This window comes from Trematosphaeria pertusa (genome assembly GCF_010094035.1).
Source record: "Trematosphaeria pertusa strain CBS 122368 unplaced genomic scaffold BU26scaffold_1, whole genome shotgun sequence".
NCBI lineage: Eukaryota > Fungi > Ascomycota > Dothideomycetes > Pleosporales > Trematosphaeriaceae > Trematosphaeria > Trematosphaeria pertusa.
This window is the reverse complement of record NW_022987212.1, coordinates 1,599,132-1,611,512: the sequence shown is the minus strand read 5'-3', so window position 1 is coordinate 1,611,512 and position 12,381 is coordinate 1,599,132. Positions and strand designations below refer to the sequence as shown.

Below are 12,381 nucleotides of genomic sequence, written 5' to 3'. Positions count from 1 at the left end.
GTGCTGCTTTCTTTTGGTATGCATGAGTGATGCGTGTCTAAGAGCAGAAGCATTCTCGTCTGTGGCGTTTTCTCTCTTGAGCTGAAGGAATGACTGGCTTGGACCACTTTGCATTTAGTCCCGGGAGTACACTGGAAGAGCAAAGCTATCCATGAACGCCATTCAGCACAACTATCAAGAACAGCTAGAGGCAGAAGCCAGCCTAGTTGAGGCCATTGTGACAGATCAAGCCACTTCTCATTGAAACCCCTTTTTCATGACAGAGGAGACAATGAACCATAACTCCCTCGCAAAACACTCTCCCACCCAACCATCACTCTCCACTCACTCAACCGCCACCCCCTCCAAATCCGGCACATACTTCCACGCCCCCTCCACCCCGCCATAAAATACCCACCTCTTCATATTATCCGTCACCATCTCGCCGCCCCCGCCCACGCCGCCCGCCACCTTACGCACAACCTCCTCCGGCATCGTATGCCCACCCGGCTCCAGCGCCCTCTCGGCCGAATCCACAGCCATATGCGCAATCCGCACAAACTCTCCCCTCTCAACCGGAAACCCCTCCGCCGTATCCCCCAGTCTCTCTGCGCAAAACAGCGCCCGCACCAACTTCGCCACATGCCCCTCATCGCGATACACAACCGCGCGCCGGAACAACTCCTCCCAGCCCTGCCCCGCAAACCTCGGGACATACCCCCTCACCCGCTCCGCATACAGCGGCGGACACCCACACCCCGCGTACATAACGGCGTCGACTCTTCCCTTCGCCTCGAGCAAGCGCGCCTTCTCGCCGTCGCTCAGCCAGTCCAGCGCCAGAATCGCCGGGTAGAACACCCCCAGCGTCACGCAGTGCAGCAGCACGAAGTCCACCGCCTCGCGCTTGCCCGGCCGCTGCGCCGCGCCCGCTACGTACGCGCCCGTGTGCAGCATGTCGGCCAGCTTGCGCGCGAGATCGGCCGGCCTGGCGGCGACGCGGAATTGGCTCAGGTAGGGGACGAGCTGCGCGGGGGTGATGCGCGTGAGCAGCCCGTCGGGGATCTTGTTGAAGGGATCGGAGGGCTGCACGGCGCCGGCGATGGCGGGATCGTTGTGCAGGGCTTGGAGTGTTTGGAGGAGTGGCGGGCTTGCGTCTGCGGTGCCGGGGTTGGCGCGGACGTAGGCTTCCGTGGGGAGGAGGAAGGTTGCCGGGTAGTTGTCGTGGACGCAGGCGGCGGCGAGGGCTTCGGCGACGAGGCTGGGCTGGTGGAATTCGAGGCCGCAGCCGAGGTGGATCATGGGGTGTACGAGATCTGGCGGCGTCGTCTTAGAAACATATACTCTGCTTGCGTTGGTTGACCACTCACCCGTGTACATCCTGCAGAAGATATCGTCCGCCCTTGCATCGCCCCGGAGCACATACTCCCTCACCACATCCTGCATACCCTTCTCCTCAACTTCCTCCTCAAAGAACTTCAAGAAATCCGCATAGCACTCATCCTTCCCAAGGCACTGGTCGAACACCGCCGGATCCTTCAGATCCAGATACCCCGACGCAGCCGTGGCGGCATCATCGCGCTCCAGCGGCGTCTGGTACGGCGTGTTGAAGTCCCACAAGTCCTGGATTTCGTCTGGCGACGCGCCGAGCGCCCAGAGGGACACGAGGTGGTGCGTGATGTGGTCTGGATTGCACGATCAGCGGGAGGGGATGGGATTGGGGAAGTGCGTTTGCAGGGAGACTTACTGTGGAATGTGCCTTTCCAGCGCGTGTGGTACGCGGCGTGGTTGATGGTGAGCAAGTCTGAGGCTTTCTTTGCGCTTTCGGCAGTGAGGCCGTCGGCGTGCGTGTAGCCTGGGGTGGTGCTGGGAGAGAGCTGGACGTGCGTCGAAGACGCGTGGGCGGTGTTAGTCGCCATGCTGTGCAGAGTGAGTACGAGGATATGCCGTGTGCCTGGTTTGGAGTCGACGTCAGTCTATATCTAAGTATGCCTTTTTTTTCTTAAGTCCGTTAAGTGCGACTTCGCCATTTCGCGTCGAACATGCGGGTTACACAGTCGTACATCAGGCCAGTTATCGTACATCTAGGTTGTGCAAGTCATATACGTCACACAGACGGCACTTCAAGATAAGACGAGGCCGATTGTACAAGCGGCGAGGCTGGTCGGTGCCCGAGAGGCCGAGGGCCTGACTTCGTAGCCTTCAGTGGCCCCGACTTCTTAGTAAGTTAACCGGAGGGCTCGGAACGCCCCGCACGGTCAAAGAGATCACCACGAATAAGAGTTGCTTTTCGGCCGTAAGGGAGGTGCTTGGTAGGTTCTGTCGTTGGAGGGGTTGGCGAATTAGAGTCAGCTAGTTCGTGTGAGTTAGCGTTCTAGGTCTCCTCGGTCGAGTTGAGCCGTTACCAAGTAGCAGTGCGCAACAAAAAAACCGTATCTGCCATATCAATATGCCTATCATCATAGACGCAGATATCGAATAAACGTTTAATTCTTCACCACGGTTAGACATTCCGTAAAGTAGGGAAATATCCCAAATACTGCCCCCAAAAAGTGGTCTTTCCAGAGGAAACATCCAGCCAATTCCCTAAACCGGTAATTCCCACCATACCATAAGCCAAATCTCCATCCCACAACCCCCCACCTTCCTACTCACCCACCGTCCCCTCCCCCAACTCCCCAGTCCGCACCCTAACCTCCAAAACCGCCATCGCACTCCCCACCGGCTCCCTCACCCCCACAACCTCCAGCCGCCCATCCACTCGCCCCAGCAACTCCACCCACCCCTCCAACTCCCTCTCCCCACTATTAAACGCCTGCATCATCGTCAGATCCCTCGCCCTCACAATACGCTCCTCAGACACCAGCCCCGCCCCCGGCCGCGGCAGCACCGTATCCATGACCAGCAGGCGCGACTCCGCGTCCATGGCCGCGACGACGTGGCGCAGGATGCGCGCGGCTACGTCGTCCGGCCAGTCGTGCAGGATCATGCGCAGCAGGTAGACGGCGGCGCCGCGCACGGGCTGCGGGCAAGTGAAGTCGTGGCCCTGGAAGGCGAGGCGGGAGAGGATGTCCGGCGGGAGTGAGTCCTGGGCGGCTTTGCGGCCGAGGGCGGCGTTGGCGGGCAGGTCTTGCACGATGAAGGTGAGGTGTGGGAATGCGGTGGCGAGGGCGATGGCCGCGGTGCCGGTCGAGCCGCCGACCTGTACGGGGTCTGAGTCAGCCGGGGAAGAGGGGAGTTGTCCGGCTATAAGTGAGGGAACTGGGGACACTCACGTCGACGACCACGCCGCCATCTGGGATATCCTCCCACGCAAACCCCGCAACGAGGTGCTTCAGATCCACGCCCTCGCTACTCCGCACATTCCGCATATACGCCGCAAACTCGGCCACGCGGCGCTCGTCCCGCGCCACGTGGTCGAAGAACGGCAGCTCCGTGCCAAACGCCGCATTATACGCCGTCTCGTTCGGGCGCGTACTGGCGGCGCCCCAGCGGCGATGCGCAGCCGCCATCTGCATCGCGGTCGGCGCCGAGCGCGCGCACATGTACGCGGCGTAGGCGTAGACACCAGAGTCGCGGGCCAGCAGCGCCGAGGCGGCGGAGTGCGCGACGCGCGTGCCGCACGGCTGCTCGCGGAACAGGGCGCTGGTCATGGCCATGCGGAGGATGCTCTTGAGGCGCTGCTCTGGGGCGCCGGTGGCGGCGGCGAGGTCCGCATAGCTGATGGCGGCGGCGTCGAGCGGGACGAGGTGGAAGATGCGGTATTCGCAGAGCCAGGAGAGGCAGGAGATGTATTGGAACTTTGCGTCGTGAGTATGCTTTTCGCGTCTGGGGGAGGGGGAAGTGGAAGGTACCCCTGTAGCTAGGTTGGGCAGGAACTCGCTCGGCCCAATGGCCAGCTGCAAGATCTCAATCGCCGCGGATATGAGACGCTGCTGGGCCTTGCGCACGCTGTGGGGCGAGTCCGCAGGGACGACGATGCTGGGCCCGTCGCGGTCGAACGAGGGCTGCGGCAGCGCGTGAGCATGTAAGTGCTGGCTCACGATGCTGGCATTCTTCGTAATCGTCCAGCTCAGCTTCTCGAGGGGGGTGTCTGTTTCCGTTTCCGTGCTCGTTCTCGTTTCCCCTTCAAGCTTACCGTTCGGCGGCTGGGAATGCATGTTGAACGCCCACTTGGCGAGTCCCACACCATGCCTGCCTGCTGGCTTCTAGTATACCCCCAGTGCGCGTCTACGACCCCACTTTGGTCCCGTCTCGCCGGATGCGAACAATGGTGCCTTGTGCGACGTGACGTGGCTTCGGCTACTTCTTGACATTGCTCCCGATCGGTGCCCGAGATAGGAGGTCGGGAGTAAGACGGGGCAGTCGTCCAACGTGGTGTAACCAGGGACGTCCCGACAAAAGGGACATGCCCGTGATTGGCAGAGGGCCGTTCCCTGCTTGAGAGTTTCGAGCGAGAATGGATGGATGCGGTGAGGAGCCAGAATAGCGATGCTGCCTGCAGTGAAAGTGCCAGTTTCGGCGCCGTACATCGCATGAGAAGGACTGGCCGAGGACACAGTCATACTGCGTGGGGACTTCTCCAAGAACAATTTCTCCTAGTCACTGCTGTTAACGAACCCACAATCCGCAGACGTGTACCGCAAACCACTCGCTCTCTGGTGTCTCTGACCATGAAGAATCCAAGCCCTCACTCCTATCCACTAAGCCCCCTAAGCATCTTAGCATCCCCCTCCTCCCAAGGATGCTCAACCTCAATCCCCCTTATCAACGCCACACACTCCGCACTCCGCGGCACAACCCTACACCGAAACGGCAACGGATGAGCCACCAGCCCCGCCGTCGTCCCGACCACCGGCTCCACCACCGCCCCCGTCTCCGCATCCACCGCCTTCCCGATCTCAAACACAGCCAGACTCTGCGCAACTGCGAGGAACATATTCGCATCCGCCAGCAGCCGGCCAGGGCAAATGCGCCTCCCGAACCCGAAGACGTACTGGCTCGGACTGGGCTCAGGATCCGGTCCGAGGAACCTCTCTGGTCGGAAAGCCTCCGGCTCGCGGTACACGCCCGGGTCCGCGGAGAACCACTTGATAGACGGCAGGACCATGGCGCCCTTGGGGATGCGGAATCCGCGGAACTCGTCTTCCTCGTCGCTCATGTGCGGCGGGCCCACGGGCGCGAGCGGGTGCCAGCGCAGCGTCTCCTTGACCACAGCATCGACGTACGGCAGGTTCTCGCGGTCCTGGAAGCCGGGGAGCCGCGCGGAGCCGACGACGCGGTCGATTTCCTCACGCGCCTTGAGCTGGACGTCGGGGAAGGCCGTCATGGCCAGGTAGAAGAAGCTCAGCCCCGCGGCGGTGGAGTCCGCGCCGCCGGCGTACAGTGCGGCGGCGCTCTGCTCGATGTGCGTCTTGTCCGCGGGGTTGGCGCGGAGCAGACGCTCGACGTAGCTCGGCTTTGCGGCGTTTTGCGCCATCTGCTGCGTGACGAAGGCGACGGGCACGTTCATGCACTCGTCGGAGTCTTTGCGCCACTGGCGCGCGGTCTGCTTGAAGCGCGTGCCGGGGAACCAGTCGGGGAGGTGGCGCAGCCAGGGGAGCACGTCGACCATCCAGGCGCCGACTACGACGGCCGCGCTGAATTCTTCCATGACTTTGTTGATCAGGCGGACTAGTGCGTCGGGGGTGTGCGGCGAGGGCGTGTATCCGTAGAGCATTTTCAGCATGAGAGAGCCGGATTCGCTGTCCGCTCGTCAGTATTTCTGTGCGAGAGTCGTTGAGATGGTGAAAATCAGGGGCACTCACGTTTCGAGATGGCTAATCACATCCTCGGGCTTCTCCAACGTCCGCAGCAGGAAGCGCCGTACCTCCACATCCATAGCGTCATAGAACCTCGCAACCGCGCTCCTCGTCCCCAGCTGCCCGCCCGCAAGTTTGCGCTGAGCGCGAAACGTTTTATTATAGGGAAAGAACGGCATACGCTCGTTATACCCGCACCTTTTTCACAGCGTCAGCGGGATCTCCAGTGCGCCCAAACACCACCAGCGCTCACATTTCACCCGCAAACACCATGCGGCCCCTTGACGAGTACTTGCCGCCCCTCTTATCGAGCAGCTCCAGCGCGGCGTCCAAGTCGTGGACCAAGATGATCGTCTGGCCGAGGACTGTGACGGAGCTGATCGGCCCGTAGAGGTCCTTGTGCTTGAGCCAGTGCTTCCATTCCGGCTCGCCTTTGGGCGGGAGATCGGGTATGTTCCCGAGGATCGGGAGGCCTTTGGGGCCTGGTGGAAGGGGGAGCTTTTTCTGCGTGAAGGCAAGCTTCTTGATGAGGTAGGCGACGAGCAGAACGGCGACGCTGGAGAGAAGTGTAGGGCTAGCCATCGCGACGGGGAGAATGTAATCTAGGTTAGGAATAGGTAGACGGAAAATTGGCGGCGAATTAAGCTTCTCTTAATGCACTCGGGGTCGCCTTGCCCAACCGCCCCGCGCAGATGTATGCAGATAAGCTCGACGCGAGCAACGCGAGGGCTGGATTCGGGGAACCTAGACCTCGCAATCGTTCCGATGGAGTTAAAACCGTAAGTCCGGGTCGGGGTACCGTCTGGCTGGTTCAAAAGCTTGAAGCCGATATGTCCACCAGCAGGTCTCAGCCTTGTGCAACGCCAACAAAGCCTCTTTGGTCACCGGTGTGGCGTCACCTATAACAGCGTCAACTCTGCATATGGGCCAGCTTACGCCCACAGACATACTCTTTCAACTTGCAGAGTGCCCAAGAAGACAACCATGACTGGACCATATGCCAAAGATCAGCCCCAGGGCTTCACCAATCGTGTCGAGAAGGTGGCCATTGTCGGGGTACGTCTAGCCCGGAGTCCAAGCCGACATGTCCGTCTCTAATCATATAACAGGCCGGCGGCCACATGGGAAAGCACTTGACGGCGCACTTGCTGAAGACGGGCAAGCACACCGTGACCGCCATCGCACGCCCTAACAGCACTAGCAAGCTGCCCGACGGAGTCAAAGTCGCCCGCGTCGACTACAGCGGCGACGACAACACGGCGCTGGTCGAGGCTCTCCGAGGCCAGCAGGCTCTGATCATCACGATGTCGGTATCTGCTCCGCGCGACAGCGTCAGCAAGCTCGTGCGCGGCGCGGCCGCGGCCGGCGTGCCGTACGTGCTGCCCAACTGGTTTGGGCACGACGCGGCGAACGCGCAGCTGTGCGAAGACTCGCTGCTCGCGCACATGGGCGACGCGATCCGGGCCGAGATCGCGAGCCTCGGCGTCAGCGCGTACCTGCAGCTAGTCTGCAACTTCTGGTACGAGTTCAGCCTGGGCGGCGGGCCAGATCGCTTCGGCTTCGACTTCAACAAGCGCAGCTTCGTCGTGTTCGATGACGGCAGGGTGCCCATCAACACCAGCACCTGGCCGCAGTGCGGCCGCGCCGTCGCCGGTCTGCTGAGCCTGAAGGAGCTTCCGGACGACGAGAAGGACGCGTCGCCCACGCTGTCGCAGTTCCGCAACGGGTCCGTTTATATCTCGAGCTTCCGGCTCAGCCAGCTCGATATGTTTGAGAGCGTCAAGCGCGTCACTGGCACCACCGATGCCGACTGGACCATTACGCACGAGTCGGCCGAGCAGCGCTGGAGGGATACGCACCCCGAGGTGCTGAAGGGCAACTTCGGCGCTTTCACCAAGATGCTCTACAGCCGTATGTTCTTCCCGAATGGCGACGGCGACTATCAGTCCCGCCGCGCTCTCGACAATGATCTTCTCGGCCTGCCGGTCGAAGACCTGGACGAGTGCACAGCCGTGGGCGTGCGCATGGGAGAGAACAACGAGGTGCCGCACTCGCACTAAGGGCGGGAGGAAGACGGTATTGCGGAACTGGCTGGCAACGTATGGCTGCGGGAGATAGCTCTAGCGACTTGTTAGTCCAAAGTCACATGAAGAAAATGCATTTTGACGTATCTTACTGTCCTCGGGCTTCCCTTCGCGTAGCATTCTAGAAGAGTCTACACGTCTTCGAGGGCAATGTGCATAAGCCGTAGGTTTGAAGACGTTCGATAGTGAAGATGTCGACTCCGGTTGGCTGAATAATTGAATGTTAGTTTGTCCCAAGCCCCGACGGCGATCTTCCCCTTCTCCTCCGAGAATAAATCAGGCGTTTTGAAAAGGTAGATAACGGGTTTGTTCCGAAGTCGCAACACAAGGCATGGCTCCAGCCGAAGTAGATCAACCAGAGAAAATGTCAAGCATAACAAGCGCAGGACGCGGCTGGCGGGAGGTGGCCTTAGCGGCACAGAGGGCTTCGTCATTCACGATGCGTCGGAAACACGCTCGTTGACAGCGAGACCCCTAGGGCATAGTCCTCCAAGCCCTGATGTGTGCATCCGATCGCCGCAGCCCTCACACAATCTCCACCACCTCACACCCGCCATACCTCAAACTCGCCCTCGAAACAAAGCAAAGCCCCACAAACGTATACCTTTTCCGTCTCGCGCCCGCCGCGCGCCTAAGCACGAATCCCGTAACCGTATCCGGATCGCCATCCCACGTGCGATACATATCCGCATGATGCACAATATGATCACCCGGCCGGAGCGCCAACGGGCCAATCCCAAGAAGGCGTCTCGAGCCCGACTGCAAATTATGCGTGTGCGCCGTAAAAGCGCTGTGGTGTAGGAAGACTCGCTCGAGGGCCTGCGGCAGCGCTTTCGCGATGGCGGCATTGCGGTTTAGCGTGGCGGTGCTCCGGAGCATGAGACGCGCGGCTATGGAGTGGTTCGCGAGGGCCGTTTGGTGCAGTGCGTCTTTTGTTGCTTGGAAGAGGGTTTGGACGATGAGATCGTGGAAGGAGAGGGCCATGGGTTCGCAAGAGCTGGAAAAGCCGAGGGCGGAATCCAGGGGGGAAAGCGCGTCTGGGTCATTTATTTGGGCTGCAAGCAACGCCTTGGCCAGGGTATCCAGAGTGAAAGAAACGTTGACGCCGACCGCCGCTGCGGCGACTGCCTCGTTCAGAGAAGGCATCACGCGCTCCACTGTGCATACGCGGTGGACACGGACTCGTAACGCTTTTTCCTCGGCGTTATCTGTGGCTGGCGTACCGAAGATTCCTGTGTCGAACTGCGACGCCAAGGCTTCGACTAGGCGGTTGGAGGTCCGGCTTGCGCTCCAGTTGGGCACCCAAGAGGGATAAGAGGGCGAGATCTGAGCCAGGGATCCAAAGCAGAGAAGATGCTTGAGAATAACGCAGCCGCTGCGCTCGATGTAGACTCTGGCAACTTGGGTGTATACTTTAGTCCAGTGGCGCGTGTAGTCGACGTTCAACACTTGCTGGGCGTCATTCGCAATGTTGTACAGGGCGAAGATTTTGTCTTGGGGAAGGAAGCACTCGGAGCGGTTGTGCTCCCACAGGAGACCCAGCAAGCCCATCTTGGTGCCGTTATGGATCGTCATCACCGTCCTGGCGGCCGAGGTGAACGCGTCATCCGATATGGGACCTTCTTCGGATCTGCCAGGGTAATAGAGGCAATCTACTCCAGCTACAAGCCAGGACCAATTTAGCTTGTGGTGGCCACAGCGGACCATGACGTCTCGGCCGAAAACCGCCTCTTGAAGCACCCAGCGCCGTCCAAACCAGGGCCGAGAAAAGAAATCTCGGAACATGGGGCGATATTCACTTCCGCAGACGCTGATTAGCTCTTCACGCTGCTGCGCTGCCATGCCACTCCGGTCTTTATGTCGGATTCTAATGGCGACTGTCTTCAAGGCTCTGAGAACTTGAGGCACGCCGTCGGTCTCTTTAGATTCGCCAAGCCAGATGCAGACCTTCGTAGCCTCTTGGTAGATCTCACCCATGAGCCGTACCTGGGTGTCTTTCTCGGCGGCGTCCTCCTGATTCAAGCAGATGGCATCAACCCAGAGATACCGTGGCTCGTGGCGTTTCCGCAGATGGCGAAGCATTATATCCACGTTTCGGGTAATGGGAAGTGTTGTCCGATCGTCGCAGGTTAGCGAGTGGGAGAAAATCGCGTCTCCCCAGCAGTATGAAATCGCCTCATAGCAGGAAGGCTCCGTTCGTCCTCGAAGGATGTCTTCTCTGTCGACGTGGATTAGCCATGCTTCGAGGCTGAGTTCGTAGTTCGAGGCCGGAAAAAGGACCAGTATCCGAATATGGCTGGGATGTGCTAATGCCCGATACTGGTATTTCGGAAGTGGGTCTGACAAGACCATGGCGTTTCTTCGTAGTAGTGTAGGCGCGTACAGGTGTTGAGGGTTGTGCTAGACTGCGAGATGCTGCGGCTGAAGGTGGGGTCGGCAAGGCGTGATTCCATAACGCAGCTGGGCTAAGCAGCGAATCGGGGATCATGCTAGGTCACATAAAACAATCTATCATGCATCAGTCAGCAATCAGAGAGAGGAGGAAACCAGAAGTTCAATTCGCCCCTACACCGCGCAAATTCCAATGCATACCCTAGCCAGCCGTTCAAACTTGGTATTATAAATTGGGTATAAGAGGGTGTAACGTCGCTGTACGAAGAAGACCCACAAAAAGCAAAAAGATAGGAAGATTACGCGCTTATGCTGTGGGCCTTTGACCATAGACTACATGGCTGACGTGATGTTAGTGTAGGCAGAGAGCGAGGGAGTGAAGAGACGTACTAATCCCACATCCGGTGCGACGACTTATTCTTAAGCTCGGTGCGGACCTTGGCGCATAGGACTTGTACCTCTTCTGGTGACCAGTGAAGTACCTGGGTGAAGAGGCGCATTGAGAATGCCTCCAAACTATCGATGGCCTGTACGAGATTGAAGAGACCAATCTCTTTCTGCGGGGCCATTAGCACGCATATTCAGGGAACAGCTAAGGGTATACACCGACCTGTCGTGCATCTCGCGGCCAAGGCCCAAGGGGAAGCTTGAACTTCTGATGGACAACGTTTGCGAAGCCTGCATCCCTCACCCATTGCTCCAGCCTCGGTCCTGGACACGGCTCCTTCCCCGCCGTCCTGGCAGCGCCCACCAATAAGTGTACCCACAGCGCTGTGTCGCTCGACGGGCTGTAACTCCCGTCCTCGGCGTAGAAGACCATGTCCACGTCCTGGAACTCGACCCAGCCCCCGGGCTTCACATTGCGGTACGCCTGACTGACCAGCCCCGGCCAGTCCCCTACGGCGCACGGTAACGTCCGGGAGAAGACAAAGTCAAAGGGTGCTCCGAATGCCCATCGGCTTTCGATGTCGTCGACCTCGAAGTGGACGTTTGGCGGGACCCATGAGGGCTGGACGGGGCTGAGATCGTTCCCCAGGAACTCGGCCTCAGGGTGCGCGTCGCCCATCTCCATAGCCCATATGCCTGTGCCGGTGCCGACGTCCAGCACCCTGTGCACGTTCTCAAAAGGCGCGAGCACGAGCTTGTCGCCCAGCGCCTTCTTGATCATGTGGTGGACGACATTTAGGCGGTCGAGCTCGACGTCGTCGTTGGGCAGCGGGTATGCGCCGGGCTTGAAGGCATGGTATCGGCGGCCGTTCTCGAAGGGGTACCTGCTTATGCTGGAGTTGATGGAGGTGGTGAAGTCGTCTCTAGAGGCCAGTCAGGACGGCGCGGGAGCGGACGGGGGGCGCGGGTGCCTACAACTCCTCGGTGAAGTCTGCGAAGGAAGAGCCGTCCTCGTCGAGGACCTACGCCACGCATCAGCCTTCATCGTGGCCACAGAGGGACGGCGATGAGCGAGAGCAGCACGCCTCGTCCCCCCGGCGGAGTGGGGGCGCGGCGCGGGCCGTCTCCGACTCTCGTTGGTCGCGTACGTACCTGGGGATCAATCTCGATGGCGCTGTCGGCGTCGCTGGTCGGTGGGCCGGACATGGCGGCTTCTGCGCCCAAAGAAACACGGCGGGTGCGCTGCGGCCGGGTGGAGAAGGGGACTGTGATGGAATAACAGTCACAATGCTCGAGCAATGGCAGGATGAGGGACCCAGGTACTCGGATTAAGGCGCACGGCTGTCCTTAAGACGGCGCCCGCAACGCGCAAGCCACGGTGGCGGGCCTCGCATGGCAGCCCGAGCTGGAAACAGCGCGGCGCATGAATGTGCGTGGGGCCAGCTTTGCGAAGGTCGCGGAAACGAGATGAGTGGTGATTATGCTGGGCTGTTGTTTGGTGGGGAGGATCAGATGGTCGAGGCGCGCTCGCAGCCGAGAGAGATCGCCCAAAACTCCTCCCAGGCTCCCCCTACTTCAACCTCTCTTCTCCTGTTGCACAAAGAAACACCACACGATACTCGGGCGCCGCCTTGTGCCCGGATTACTTGCCGCGGCTTTTTCCGTCCCTTGCTTCCACGTGGCTCTGGGCTGGAGCGAAGCTCGTGTGAGCATCGCTCTCCTCCTCTACATAAGCGAACCCT

The 12,381-nt window shown here is 60.0% G+C and overlaps 6 protein-coding genes across 6 annotated transcripts; 1 reads left to right on the top strand and 5 right to left on the bottom strand.

Annotated features, from left to right (window-relative positions):
- Positions 1-324: 324 nt before the first annotated feature.
- BU26DRAFT_573978 (uncharacterized protein) lies at positions 325-1,895 on the bottom strand (the record flags this gene model as incomplete). Its single annotated transcript, XM_033834320.1, has 3 exons — positions 325-1,292; positions 1,347-1,661; positions 1,724-1,895. The coding sequence occupies 3 exons, from the start codon at positions 1,893-1,895 to the stop codon at positions 325-327; spliced, it is 1,455 nt and encodes a 484-aa protein (XP_033691109.1).
- A 767-nt stretch (positions 1,896-2,662) lies between these two features.
- Positions 2,663-3,779, bottom strand: BU26DRAFT_384707 (S-adenosyl-L-methionine-dependent methyltransferase; the record flags this gene model as incomplete). The annotated part of the gene is made up of 2 exons (XM_033822615.1): positions 2,663-3,178; positions 3,252-3,779. Coding segments are annotated over 2 exons (1,044 nt in total), but the record flags the coding sequence as incomplete, so codon positions are not given.
- A 625-nt stretch (positions 3,780-4,404) lies between these two features.
- BU26DRAFT_14330 (cytochrome P450) lies at positions 4,405-6,603 on the bottom strand. The gene is made up of 3 exons (XM_033819851.1): positions 6,031-6,603; positions 5,784-5,975; positions 4,405-5,720 (listed from the first exon to the last, which is right to left on the bottom strand). The coding sequence occupies exons 1-3, from the start codon at positions 6,357-6,359 to the stop codon at positions 4,673-4,675; spliced, it is 1,569 nt and encodes a 522-aa protein (XP_033691107.1). The 5' UTR covers positions 6,360-6,603; the 3' UTR covers positions 4,405-4,672.
- Positions 6,604-6,660: 57 nt separating this feature from the next.
- BU26DRAFT_512976 (NAD(P)-binding protein) lies at positions 6,661-8,026 on the top strand. Its single transcript, XM_033827516.1, has 2 exons — positions 6,661-6,833; positions 6,887-8,026. The coding sequence occupies exons 1-2, from the start codon at positions 6,762-6,764 to the stop codon at positions 7,835-7,837; spliced, it is 1,023 nt and encodes a 340-aa protein (XP_033691106.1). The 5' UTR covers positions 6,661-6,761; the 3' UTR covers positions 7,838-8,026.
- A 1,173-nt stretch (positions 8,027-9,199) lies between these two features.
- BU26DRAFT_415077 (HET-domain-containing protein) lies at positions 9,200-10,213 on the bottom strand (the record flags this gene model as incomplete). Its single annotated transcript, XM_033823099.1, has 1 exon — positions 9,200-10,213. A coding segment is annotated over one exon (1,014 nt), but the record flags the coding sequence as incomplete, so codon positions are not given.
- A 346-nt stretch (positions 10,214-10,559) lies between these two features.
- BU26DRAFT_557576 (S-adenosyl-L-methionine-dependent methyltransferase) lies at positions 10,560-11,845 on the bottom strand (the record flags this gene model as incomplete). The annotated part of the gene is made up of 5 exons (XM_033832474.1): positions 10,560-10,593; positions 10,643-10,809; positions 10,863-11,562; positions 11,615-11,661; positions 11,792-11,845. 5 exons carry the CDS (start codon positions 11,843-11,845, stop codon positions 10,560-10,562), a joined length of 1,002 nt encoding a protein of 333 aa, XP_033691104.1.
- Positions 11,846-12,381: the final 536 nt, after the last annotated feature.